A 14,370-nucleotide genomic window follows, 5' to 3' on the forward strand; every position below is an offset into this window, starting at 1 on the left:
CAACATCACATACGATTGTAGAGACAGCTCGCATCCCCCAGAATTCTGCACAAGCGGCAGAACTAATCGCACTCACAAGAGCGTGCGTGTTGGCGAAAGGAAAACGAGTGAATGTGTACACTGATAGTCAGTACGCCTTTGGCGTCGCCCACAGTTTCGGAAGATTGTGGTGTGAACGAGGGTTCTTGACGTCACATGGTGCAAAAATACAACATGGCCAGCTAGTACACGACCTTCTCGAGTCACTGACCTTGCCCCTACAGGTTGCGATTGTGAAGTGTAGCGCGCATAGGAAGATCCGAGATGATGTTGGTCGAGGGAATGCATTTGCCGATGAGGTCGCGAAAGAGACTGCAAGGAACACAATGAGTCGGATGTATGTTGTAGGTCCTGCTAGATGGACCCTTGATGTGGGTATGTGTGAGGACACCATCCAAAGCGTGAAATCTATACAATCTGACGCGACTGAGAAAGAGGTGAATGAATGGAGAGAAAGCAAGGGTAGGTTAGACGCGAATGGTTGTTGGGTCGAACTGTCAGAACATCAGCGATGGTTGTTACCTAACGCCTATGTGCTCGCAGTGGTGACGATGGCCCATGGAATGGCACACATCAGTGTGAAAGGAATATGTAAGCTGTTGGCCCCAGTATGGCAGAATAGTGGTATCCCAAGATGTGCAGAGAATCTGGTCAGAAACTGTATGGTGTGTTTGAAGCACAATCCCGGTAGGGGAACCCCAACCCCAGCTGGTCATTTTGCACCTCCAACGTATCCGTTCGAGGTCTTGCAACTCGACTTCATTCACATGGAGAGGTGCAATAACCTGAAATACGTCCTTGTTGTCATTTGCGCTTTCTCCAGGTGGATAGAAGCATACCCCCTTAAGGACAACACTGCATTGTCAACTGCCAAAGCCCTTGTCAAGGAATTTTTCCCTAGATTCGGCATGCCTAGGATTGTCTGGAGTGATAACGGAAGTGAATTTGTGGGACGAGTGATGAAGAGAGTGTGTGAGTGTCTAGGCATCCGCCAGAAGTTCCACGCTGCAAACCACCCCCAATCGGCAGGATTAGTAGAGTGCTATAATGGCACGTTAAAATTGAAACTGGCCAAGATCCAAGCCAGCACAGGCCTCAAGTGGCCCGACGCCCTGCCTTTAGCACTCCTGTCTACCAGGATGATTGTCCATTCTAGATTAGGACTTAGCCCTTACGAGATAGTGTTTGGCTGCCCAGCTAACATCTGGGGTGTGCCAAGGCCTAAAAGGATAAGTGAGATCGAGCACCCTGTACTGTTTGACTATTTGCAGGAATTGACAACTAAACTGCATGCTTTACATCAACAGGTCCACAGCTCCTCTCCACCTGCGTCTGACGATCCATGCCACACTATCGAACCTGGCTCCTGGATCCTGATTCGGAATTTCAGACGTACCAAGAACGAGGAGCCTCGCTGGACCGGACCTTTCCAGGTTTTACTATCGACCCGCTCTGCAGTACGTGTCCACGGAAAGAAACATTGGGTGCACGGCGCCCATTGCAAAAGGGTCCCGTTGCCCCTTCCATACGACCGATGGGTCCAGCAAGGAGTCGCTGACTCCGAGACCGAGTCTGTACCACGTTTTATCCCCTTCAGTGATGCACGATTAAAGGGAACTAATACCGACAAAGAGAGGGATTGTATTCTGCAAGGATCTGTGCCACCGTCGCTGCAGTTGGACATTACAAAACAAGAAACACTGTTTGAAGATCACACCGTGCCTGAAAAGGAACGATATAATCTAAGGTCAAGACCAAAGAACTGACATACTCGAACTAGTGCGATCTTCCCTTTTTCCATGAACTATTTTTGATTCCACAGCTCTCTCTCCCAGGGAACTAGCTCATTTTTAATTTTCGAACCGCCATCCGGTTCTGCTGCTAAGGCCGCGGTTGAAGTCTGAGGAGTGCAGCCGGGGGCGCCCAGGTCAACGGTTCTGGTCAGTCTGAGGGAATCACCCCGGACTGGACGGAGCGCACATCTCGGCAGAAGCAACCACCCACCGTGGGCAGCAACCAGAGGATGGAGTTTCCAGGGGTTGAGAGACCTGCTAGACACATGACTTTTGAAAAGAAAATATGTACTATAATGGCAAAGAGACGTTTTCTAGTGTTAAGCATCCTAATGTTGTGTAGTATAATAATGTTTTTGACTAGCTTTGCTCTGTCCATTTTTCAAGTTCCATTCATACACAACACACAACTCGCACCTTCTCCCACTGATCCGACACACTCCTTCCATCCCCTACCTGAACACGAGTCTGCCAGAAGACTCGAATTTGTAAATAATTCATTCGTCTTACTCCTACACCAGCACCAATCTGTTATGAACAACACGAACTGTTGGATATGTGGACTCATGCCGCACACAACCGATAAGGGTATCCCTTACTTCGTCCTGCCCTTCAGTTATTACGGTTCTTTGTGGGCTTTCCAGACCATGTTCCTGTTTTCCCTTGAACCATACGTTCGGGGAGAGAACTCAAACAACAAGGCATTAATAGCAGGAATCAAGAACATGACTAGAGATATTGACACGATCAGAGCCACTCCCAAAGATGAGTTTACCCCATACAGTAGGTGGAACATCACCAAGTATGGGATTTCATTAAGTGAGAGCCAGAAATCAAAGAAATCATCCTCAGTCTGGGTAGTACCCCACCGTGGTCACTTATGTCTGCAAGGCATTGGCAGGGATCCCGAAGCACAATTGGGGAAGAGCATATGCACGGAAACATACGTGTTTGCCTCCCGAACTTCCCCTCCATTCTTGGCGGCTAAGGGTACATACTTCATCTGCCACGACAAGGCATACACTTGGTTGCCTGCCGACTTCTCGGGCACATGCTTCATCTCGTTTCTGCTGCCACCCACCTACACGGCCGGGGCAGATTACCATCGGACAAGGACAGTTAGGGGTGTCGTGAGTCAAGACGACACTGCGGGTCAAGAATTTGGGGACTTCGCAAAGGGTTTTCTGCCATTTTGGGGGCCTATGGTGAACAGCAGGAACATTCGACAATTGACGAGGATAGTTGAGTCCGCCGTGACTGAAACGGCCGGTGCCCTTAGCAACCTGACAGGTGAGCTTCAGTCGGATCGACTTATGACCCTTCAAAACCGGGTCGCCCTAGATGTCGTACTTGCAGACCGTGGTGGTGTATGTAGAGTGATCCAATCTAGTTGCTGCATTTTCATCCCATATAATGCTCCGACAGTGTACCAGGCCATCTCCAAATTACACAAAATCTCCGATTCCCTTCACACAGAGAAAGGGGATTGGTCTCTGCTAGGGTGGTTCTGGGAACTGATCTCTGCCTGGGGATGGAAAACTCTGATCTTCATTGGGATGATCTTAGCCGTTCTGTTTATGTTCTGCCTGTTTGTACAGTGCGCTCCTGCAATATGTGGCCTCTGAGCCGCTTCATGTGTAAGGAAGTCTGTGGCAAGGGACGAACTGAGCAACAGAATGATGCTACAGCAGCATCTCCGTGAATTCATCAATACCGATTTGGACTCTGACTAGCGTGAGTTATTGCCTTATATAAGGGCAAAAGGAGGGTCTGTGGTACTGTAATTCTGGACCCCTCCGTTTCACCAGCCTCGGGGTCCAACACTCGTGTTATAAAATACCGTTGTATCATGACGAATTTGGTATCTACGAACCGGTAATAATTAGGACATCATCCCCATGCATTTGCGTCATGATTAAGCGATGCTAACACCCTCAAATCTTGATTTGCGTCTCGAACCCGCAGACTCCATTTTGTAAACGGCATCCATCTTATGGCTTGCCCTCATATAAGTCAATTGATTAAAGCTGAGCTTGATCTAAAAGGACACGTCCTTTGTAGCTGACTCCCCCATGACCTGGCCGAGCTGACTCCACTGCCTCCAGCCAAGCCTGTTTGGGCAGCTCCTCGCCCAGTGGCCGAGCCCGATATCATCAAAGCACAACATGTCAACATGTCATAAACCCTTCACTGCATACAAACCCTGTTTTCCATACACACACACACCTGTCCATGACTCTTGTTTATGACCCGTTTTATGATGGGAGGGGGCTCGACCTTATTGGCATTTCATCGATATCTGATGGGAGTTCTGGATCTGGCGGGGTAATCCATCACAAACTGGACATCTAAAATATGTGCTGACCAGCATGACTTCGCTCTTTGTATTATTGTGGAAATATTTGTATTGCCATATCGTAAACTTAAGAATTCTTGCCTGCAGCTGTTATTTATGTATATAAGGAGAAGTCTGGTTCTGTAAAAACGAACAGTCTCCTGAGAACTTACGGCCCGTGTTGTCGTACTTCTAGGACACATGTTACTTGGTTGCAGCCAATAAACTCGATCTTTGACTTCATCTAGAAGACTCCGAGTTTCTGTAAGTCCAGAACAGGGAGAACCTAGAGGTCTTCGGGTGTGGTCCCCTGGCACCACCGGGTCTCTAAAAACCCGGCACCTCAACTACTAGATGTATGGGAAGCACCTATCACAAGACAGTCTGCTTAACCCCTTCGATGCTGATGACGAGCTCAGCTCGTCATCAGCCACGGTGGTCTTGTGCTGATGACGAGCTGAGCTCGTCATGTAACGCGGCTTTTGCAAAAAAGCCGCGTAGCGCAAAAATAACCCCCGCACGCATGTGGTTAACCTGATGAACTTCAGAGCAGAGTTTTGTACAGAAGATTACCCCCTTTTGCCCTAATATATGCAAGTACAAAAAAGGGACTCTCAACCAGCTCCAGTTGTGCGTAATCTTGGTTTTCTTGTTGACGAAAAGTTATCTATGAGGCAACAGGCTAAAAAGGTTGCCGCAATCTGTTTTGTCACCTTAAGATGGCTACAGAAAATCTTATGGATGCTGCCCCTCTCCACTCAGAGACCTGTTGTCCAGGCGCTGGTTGTTTTCTGCCTGGACTACGGGAATGTTCTCTATTTGGGAGCTGATGTTGCAACCATTAAAATTCTGCAGGTAGTCCAAAATGCGGCTGCCCGATTGCTTCGGAATGTTACCAGGAGAACTTCAGCATCGCTTGCTCTGCGGGACTTTCACTGGCTTAAAATTTCAAGCCGGATTAAATTTAAAGCCTTATGTTACCTGTTTAAGATCAGACAGGGCACAGCCCCGAAATACCTACAGAACTTAGTTCAACCATATATGACACACCGCACCCTTAGATCTTCTGGCAATGGAGACTTTAGTATCCCGAGATTCAAACTTGCTAGAATGGGTGGGCGATCTTTCGCTCATTTGGGCCCCAAGCTCTGGAACACCCTACCAGTTGTCTTAAAATTAGAGAATAATCTGCTACGTTTATGGAAGGAACTCAAGACTTTGCTTTTCGAGTGATCTTTGTCTTTAGTTAGCCCCGCTGTCCTGAGTTTGCTGGTATTACCTGATATGTTCCTTTCTTCTTGAGTCTATCCCTAGCGCCGGGAAACCCACTGTGGGTAGCTGTTGCGCGTTACAAGTTAAGTAAATAAATAAATAAAAATAAAAGTCAGACTGCTTCTTGTTTAAATGTCACATTTTGTCTAAAGGGGTTGTTAAAATTGTACTACCAGCGTGACCATAACAGACACTCAAGCAAGTCTCTGTCATAGGCAGCCTCATCACAACTAGAAAGATGGCTGGAGAGTTTAGCTATTTCCGAGATCAGATGGATGTGCTGCAAGCCTTTGTTGCTATGCAAACAAAACAGGTGATGGACCGAATGTGGATCAATGTCACACACTCACCCCAGTCCGAAGATCTGGGCCCAAATCCATTGTTTTTTTGCACTCCACACCACCCTGGGTTAGACAATGGCGATCTGCAAATGCTGCACATTTATCTTATGCCACTAGCAACCACTTACAAAGTCAATAGTATGTACGATCAGGGCTTTAAGTGGGCCAGGTCTCACCAGTGCTGAGCACCAGCAGTTTTTTAAAGGGAGCCTTAAAACGGGTCTTTATCGGGCTCTGTTTTGTGCCCTGGCACAGGCCGTCCATTTTTTTCCAGACTGCAGTGACAGTAGGCACATCGAAGTGCAAGTGATCACACTGCTCACGTCTCACTAGTAGAGAAGTTAGGGCATTACATCATGCCAAGTGAGCCTTGTAGGGGAATAGAAATCCTTTAAAGAGGGTCATTTTCTCTCTGGATTTCCCTTCTCTTTTTGCAACTCCGGGGCAGCAACATTGTTGTGGTGTCACTAGGGCTTTAAGTACAAGCTTTTTCATTATTACATACAAGCCATAATTGCTGCCTATTTAACTTATGCAACTAACAACCATTGACAAAGCCTATATTCCTGATTTGTAGGTATGATGTCACTACTTGTATCATATATCTGAATGCGACTCGCGGCTTGAGGTGGGTCGGGACTTTGACCCTCTGGGAAATCCGAGGAGCCGTTCTTCTCCCCCCCGGGGACTGCTTGCTGCTGTTTGCCACTGTTTTCTTCCTGACTACGGGGATTCGACGGGTGCGGCGGCCGGGGACTGCGAGTACCAGCATTCCCTGACCACCCACAGCTGGTACTCTTCCCCTGCCGGCCCCGCCTCCTGCCTGCCTGCTGTGAAATACCTCTTGCCGCTCCCGCTCCGCGGGTGCGACTCGCGGCTTGAGGTGGGTCGGGACTTTGACCCTCTGGGAAATCCGAGGAGCCGTTCTTCTTCCCCCCGGGGACTGCTTGCTGCTGTTTGCCACTGTTTTCTTCCTGACTACGGGGATTCGACGGGTGCGGCGGCCGGGGACTGCGAGTACCAGCATTCCCTGACCACCCACAGCTGGTACTCTTTCCCTGCCGGCCCCGCCTCCTGCCTGCCTGCTGTGAAATACCTCTTGCCTGCTGTGAAATACCTCTTGCCGCCCCCGCTGCGCGGGTGCGACTCGCGGCGGGTCGGGACTTTGACCCTCTGGGAAATCCGAGGAGCCGTTCTTCTTCCCCCCGGGGACTGCTTGCTGCTGTTTGCCACTGTTTTCTTCCTGACTACGGGGATTCGACGGGTGCGGCGGCCGGGGACTGCGAGTACCAGCATTCCCTGACCACCCACAGCTGGTACTCTTCCCCTGCCGGCCCCGCCTACCTGCCTAATACATTCACTCCCTGTTTCCGTCCCGCGGGACGCGCGCGGGACAAAGCGCGGGGCTAAGCCCGGGCAAAGGGCGGGCCCTCTGTGGCCCTCATAGGCACGAGGAGGCCGGGACGGGCCACCCCACTTGGCCTTTGACGAGGAGGTATTCCCACTTTGTCCACTCCACTGACTATTACCACAGGCCTGCTACGGTTACTCATACCCATAAGGAAGTTGTTACTTACTATTTCCCCCTGGTTGAACCTAAGCCCCAATACACAAGACGGGCATGGGATTGTCATGGTAGTACGACCGAACAAATAGTACAGTTGTTTGTCTTGTTATTCCTGCATTGTTCACCTTACACATTTCCCTATCAGTATGGATCCCCCTTCTGTAACGTCTAATACATCGTCCAATCCTGCCTGGCTAGACGATCTAAACAGTATGTGCAATATCAGGTATACCTTAGTTACCCCACCCCATCTGGTAACTAACGTCTGCTCGCTAGCCCACATTGGTAGCTCACAGGGGCTTCTTCTGCCACCCATAAAAGTAATAGCAAAAAGTACTACCCCCGTTATGGTTACATCGGGTAAAAGGAAAAATGACGGGGTTGGAGAAAGTGGGTCCCCAAACAAAACATCTAAACTGCAAAGGGCATCATCAGATTTTAACCCGCCTGTTATCATGGATGTGTTAACTCCTGAGCTGGGCAAAAAAGTAGATGACCCTGCATCCTCGCACCAATTGGTCATACTGACCATGATTGAACACTTGATTCAAACTATTATCCACCCTTTGATCGACAAAATCAACATCTTGGGGGATAGACTGACGGGGATTGAGGAAATTGTCAAACTTAACCAGGCAAACACAGTAACTTCTAAGTGGTTACCACAGGTTGGTTTTTCTGAGTTGCCCAAACAAACTACGCAAATCCCAGTTCCCTTATCACCTGAAACTGTGTCCACAACTGTGTATCCAATTGTCCCTGTCTCTAAAGCTCCATCTATACCTGCCTCAGAACGTATTGTTGAGCCTAGATTAAATAGTACTAAGACTCTTCGTATCAATCTTCCCCCAGTGGCCGCTCCATTCGTGTCCATTCTATCAGGGGTTCCTCCCCTGAAACATGGAAAATCTGAGAGATCGACTGATTTGCTAAACAAAGTTAAGTTCTGGCTATCAAAGCACAGACCCCTACCCCACAACCTTGATGGCAGCATAGTCAGCGTGAGGAGAGTGGGATGGTTGGGTCCCCTTCGTAAAGATATTGGTGGGGATCTGGTTTTAATCAGATTCAGAAGTAGACTAGTTGTCCCATATCTCCAGTCGTGGCAGCCCCAGGAAGGTGACGGTCCTATAAAAACCTGGGACCTACATGACTTCTATCCAAGTGAATCATTTATCCCCTCCCGGAAACAAAATGTCGATCATAACATCAAGCAGGGTTATAGATTCTGCCCTTCAAATGAGCACATTTTCCCCTTTCTTCATTTTTATCCGCAATGTATTTTGAAGCATAGCAAGCTACCTCAATTCAACCCTTTCTCGCCATATCACAACTACCAATACTAGGCGGGTGCCTACCGTGTAAACTTCTTAGTCATTAACAACAACTGGATCAGCCTATTCTACTGGACCTAACGTAATTTTGTTGCTTTAAAAATGTATGTTGTTTGTTAAGTGATGACTGTGTTTTTATATTTTGTATGCTTTTATGGTTGAAACAAAACCGAATAAAGCTTAATGAACTGAACTGAACATATATCTGAATGCAACAACAGAAACAGCAAAATACAAGTTAGGCGGTACACTATGCTAAGTACAGATTTTTTGTTTATGTGTCTTAAAGCCACGCCCTTGATTACAGTGGCCACGCCCTATGAGGGATACCCCAGTTTTTTCCTCCGACTTAAAGCCCTGGGTATGATGTTACTTGTTGTATCACATATCTGGATACAATGACAGAAACAGGAAATGGGCTACTCCATCACAAATGTGACAGATAGCCAATCCACCATGTTACAAGCTTATTATCTATCCAATGACGCTTTTATTATTGTAGACAAGATATGTTATGTTTGTGATGGAGTAACCCATCCCCCGAACTATAAACCAAGCCCTAAGCTGCTGCAGCTGAAACTTTGTTGCCAGGAGATTGGAACATATTGTGCTTTTATCTGGAGTTATCAAAGAGTTACTAAATTTAAAGAAGTATTTTAGATAACCCTTGAGAACAAATATTTAGACTTTGGTTTACACATTAGTACTGATGTCATCTTTCCAAAGATTACAAACAAAACTGCACTTGTTTCACAAAAGGAACCCAACGTATACAGACTTTGCTTATATTACTTTGAATCACATAATGTGACTTTGCTTATATTACTTTGAATCACATAATGTATTAGGGTATTGGCAGTCGTGAGGAAACTGAAATATTTTGTCAGGAGTGAAAGCACAACACTAATGAGCATTCATTATGATACAATTGATGACCTCCATACATTGAGAATCATTCAGATTAAAAACTTGATTTTTTATTTATTGAAGTCAGTTACCTGTATAGGAACATGTATTATAGTTCCAGTTATTTCATTATTCTGCTAAAATGGTCAGAAATTATATCATATGATATTAGAAATAGTAAACTCTAATTCAAATGGCATAAAAACAGAGTTATTTCTTGTAGATGTAACCACTTCTGCAGCACAACAGTGCAACAGAAAGGACCGCAGGTGCCTCAGCCTAACTCCTGAAACGGCTCCAACGCATCCAGAACGCCTCCGCACGCCTGATCTTCGACATCACGCACCGCAGCCACATCACACCCCACCTGAGAGACCTGCACTGGCTCCCCATCAACAAGAGGATAACCTTCAAGCTCCTCACCCACGCACACAAGGCCCTCCACGACACCAAACCAACAGCCGACTCAGCCTCTACACCCCATCCCGCCAGCCCCGCTTGGCAGACCGTGCCCTCTCCACTGTCGCACGCATACGTAGAGTGACCGCTGGCGGCAGATCATTCTCCCAGCTCGCCACCAAGACGTGGAACACCCTCCCCATCCGCCTACGTCAGACCGAAGACCTCCTAACCTTCAGGAAACTCCTCAAGACCTTGCTCTTCCAGCAGTAGCAGCGTCTCCCCCACCCCAGCGCCTTGAGACCCTCACGGGTATGCAGTGCACTTTACAAATGCTATGATTGATTGATTGAATGAAAGGACGGGCAGAGTGAATATAATCAATGTTTCTATTTCCCTCTATTGGCCATTCCCTTTTTAGGTCTCGCCTGTCGATGCGCATGCGCATCGAGCAAGCGAGACTATGGTGGCTTATCCACTCTTTATCCAACTTGCAAGGAATCGTGGCGATTCCTTGCAGTGCCCGTGACTTTTAAGCTCAATGCGCATGCGCATTGAGCTTAAAAGCGCGTGCACATGCCCCCAGCCGCCTGCCTTGCCTACTCTCCCAGCTGGTGCCGCTCCACCCCCTGCGGCATCAAAGGCTTTCACGGCCGGCCGGCCATGCTTTCAGTTTCACGACCGGCCGGCCGTGTGAAGTGCATTTCAAAGCCCGCTCTCCCTGCTCCGCCCCCTGCTCCGGCCGAGACGCGTCTGCTCTAGACTACTTGTGTCCGTGACTTATGCTGGTGGAACAATATCTCTAGATATAAACGTTGATCAAAGTTTAAAATGAATCCCCTATTCAACGTATTGCTGAGATAGAAAATAGAAAGCATTTCTGTTCTTTTTTTAAATCAATCTGTGCCGTAATAATTTTCTATAAACAATTTTAAACCGGACTATACTATGTTCATAATTAACTTCTCTTAATTAACTTTGACCCAATAAGTACACTAATCGAAAATACATAGATCTCTGCCTGTAAACACACCAATTTTTTAACTGCCACTAATGGCAGCTACGAGCTTACATATGCCGATAGTCCTAACGGCAAAGTCCGCTTTTTGTTTCTATCATAGCACAGGCGGCTTCCCATAGTTTATTAGTGGCGGGAATGCGAAGACGGTCACAAACAGGAAAAGAAACACTACTCGGCGCTTCAACATACGACCTGAACGTAAAAACAAGGTAAGATTACTACAAAGTAATGGTATCTAATCAGGATGTGGACGCAGGAAGGATGCAGACAACGACGATAATTACGTTTTTAAACTCGGACAAGCTTTATATAGATGCACAAACGAGCATAGCAATTTAACGGGCACCTCACAATGTGGCCAAATAACGGAGCTCGCCCTGACATTTACTCTGTCCGTATTTTACTTTACGCATTGACGTCCCATATGAATAATTACATTAAAAACATGGCATTTTAAGGCATTTCTACTCCAGCAAGCCCCATCTACAGATTCCTCCACCGAGCCTGCAGCAGCCATCACTCCCTCGCCAGCCATCAACACCCCAGCACCTCCAGCAAGCCCCATCTACAGAATCCACCACCGAGCCTGCAGCAGCCATCACCCACTCCCCAGCCATCAACACCCCAGCACCTCCAGCAAGCCCCATCTACAGAATCCACCACCGAGCCTGCAGCAGCCATCACCCACTCCCCAGCCATCAACACCCCAGCACCTCCAGCAAGGCCCCATCTACAGAATCCACCACCGAGCCTGCAGCAGCCATCACCCACTCCCCAGCCATCAACACCCCAGCACCTCCAGCAAGCCCCATCTACAGAATCCTCCACCGAGCCTGCAGCAGCCATTCCTCTCCCAGCAATCAACACCCCAGCACCTCCAGCAAGCCCCATCTACAGAATCCACCACCGAGCCTGCAGCAGCCATCACCCACTCCCCAGCCATCAACACACCAGCACCTCCAGCAAGCCCCATCTACAGAATCCACCACCGAGCCTGCAGCAGCCATCACCCACTCCCCAGCCATCAACACCCCAGCACCTCCAGCAAGCATGTACAAAAGACTGCTCTGGTCTTTCTAGGTTGTTTCTTGTATTCATTGTCACCGTAACACAGGAACTAGAAAAATCCATCTGCAAAACCTGGATAGGTCTTCCCTTGATCTATCCCTCACCCTCACCCTCACTCCCCCTCACCCTCACTCACCCTCAACCCCTCACCCTCCCTCACCCTCACTCACCCTCAACCCCTCACCCTCACTCACCCTCACTCACCCTCAACCCTCACCCTCACTCACCCTCAACCCCTCACCCACCCTCACTCACCCTCAACCCCTCACCCTCACTCACCCTCAACCCCTCACCCTCACTCACCCTCAACCCCTCACCCTCACTCACCCTCAACCCTTCACTCACCCTCACCCTCACTCACCCTCACTCATCGCAACCACAGCATCTTCACTAAATATATTTAATAAACTTTAAGCTATTGGCAATATAAAATAAAATCCATTTTATTTACGTATTAATTATTAATTGTTTTTTAAAGCCATTGATTTTTTTTATATCAATACATATAAGTCACATATAAGTCCCGTTAATACAAAACATGTTGCTTTACAAATGCTAGAGGTGTCACATTTACAAAAATTATAACTATTGGCTTTGTAAAGAAGAAAGCTATTAATTTTGCTATTTAGAAAAACAACACATAAATAAAAAACAAAAAAATAAATAACACCTATAGCTCTAACTTTCCTACTGCGAGACCTATTGCATTTCCAATGCTTGTTGCTGGGTGTGCTGATGACCAGCATATATGTCCTTTACATGGTTATCAGTCTGTTCAATTACATATGGTTACTAGCATTGCTTCTGTTGGATCGAATTACAAGGTTAATACAACCCTGGCACAAAAATGGTTAAGAGTGCAAGAATGTGAACATGAGGCACCAATCATGAGGTAGGGGTGTCAAACTGATGCACAACTCTAGACATCACTTTATCAGAAGCATTACATATTTTTGTAGTATTTACCGACATTAGGAGAAGCTGAATTTTGGCATGCAGCACCCTCTGGTGAAAACCAGACATAGCATGCCCCTTGATAAAAACTACTGAATGTTATCTCTGAAGGAGCCTCGAAGATGTAGTTTATCTGTGTCGAACAGGGTTCTACAAAGTCAGTCCTAGAGGGTCGGATCCATGCCATATTTTTTGCATATCCCCATTAAGATAAATGTAAAATCTGTCATGAATCCGGCCATCCAGGTCCGACTTGGGAGAACCCTGGTGTAGAACATACAGAAATGATTGTAGGGACATTTTGAATTCAGGCTCCTTATAATGTTCATGTTTTACTTAACATTTCTTGCACTAAATCTCTCATCACAACCCTAGTTAGGTCTGAGAATATATATGATCAATTAAACGTTTGGTTTTGTTCTGCTCCTACTTCAACTGTTGTTTCTTTTCACATGTCGTATCCAGTTTAGCTTATTAGAGAAAATATGTTCTTCAGTGAAAAGGAATTGGTGTTATACTTGTCTGGTTATAATTGTTTTGGATCTTCCCGGTGTGTTCTTTTCCCTTTAACTACTAATTAGCAGGATATGGTAAGAAAGAAATGATTTATAAGTGAATGGTACCTGTAGTTGTCTGTAGCGATCTCGATGGGAAATTATTTCATCATTCTTTTCTTTCAAATAATCGTGCGTCTTCATCATATCTTCTAATTCCTGTTAACATTTAGGAGAAAAGTTTGCAAATATATATCGAGAGGTCAAATCTGTTTGCAAAATTCCAAAATTCCATCTGTTTTGTAGATTAATCATCATCATCAAAACTTTATTGGGTTCATAGCATAGACAACCCATGAAAACACAACAGCTTAAAACAATGCATCATAGTAAAGATAAAAAAAAGAAATGTATGTCCCATTGCAACCAGTCAGTGTTTTTACCTTTATAAATATAACTCAGCTTACTTTATACTCGCTCCAGTAATTCTTATCCAAACCTTTGTCTGCTCTCCAACCACTGAACAGGACACCCAGTGGAAGAACCAACAATTGCTTCTTACAGATTTAAACAGAACTAGCTAGTACCTGAGGCACAGGAGTCACCATAATAGACCTTTTCCATACACCCACTTAGAATTGATTCACAGAAGTGGGACACATTCAACCTCAAGATAACATTTAAGGAATTAGCAGCAAATCAAAATGCCTAAATATTCAGAATCACTTCTAGTTGATATCGAGATTCTGGTCTTGAAACTACATCTATGGTACTAGCAGCAGCCAAGGAAGAATGTGGTCTTTAAATTACAGATTATAAGGCACCTAGAGCAGTTTGAATGTTTTAC

General features: G+C 46.5%; 1 protein-coding gene across 3 annotated transcripts in view; it reads right to left on the reverse strand.

Annotated features, from left to right (window-relative positions):
• Nucleotides 1-14,370, reverse strand: part of CCDC91 (coiled-coil domain containing 91) — a 1,919,235-nt gene that overhangs the window by 1,234,730 nt on the left and 670,135 nt on the right. For all 3 annotated transcript variants that reach the window (XR_015307530.1, XM_086952800.1, XM_086952801.1), the window contains exon 6: nucleotides 13,653-13,742. Coding sequence is in view for 2 of the 3 variants with exons in the window: in XM_086952800.1 (XP_086808926.1) it covers nucleotides 13,653-13,742 (90 nt within the window). In the remaining variant the exon portion in view is untranslated. The remainder of the gene's footprint in view (nucleotides 1-13,652; nucleotides 13,743-14,370) is intronic.

Source organism: Lissotriton vulgaris, chromosome 1_2, assembly GCF_964263255.1.
Source record: "Lissotriton vulgaris chromosome 1_2, aLisVul1.2, whole genome shotgun sequence".
Classification (NCBI taxonomy): domain Eukaryota; kingdom Metazoa; phylum Chordata; class Amphibia; order Caudata; family Salamandridae; genus Lissotriton; species Lissotriton vulgaris.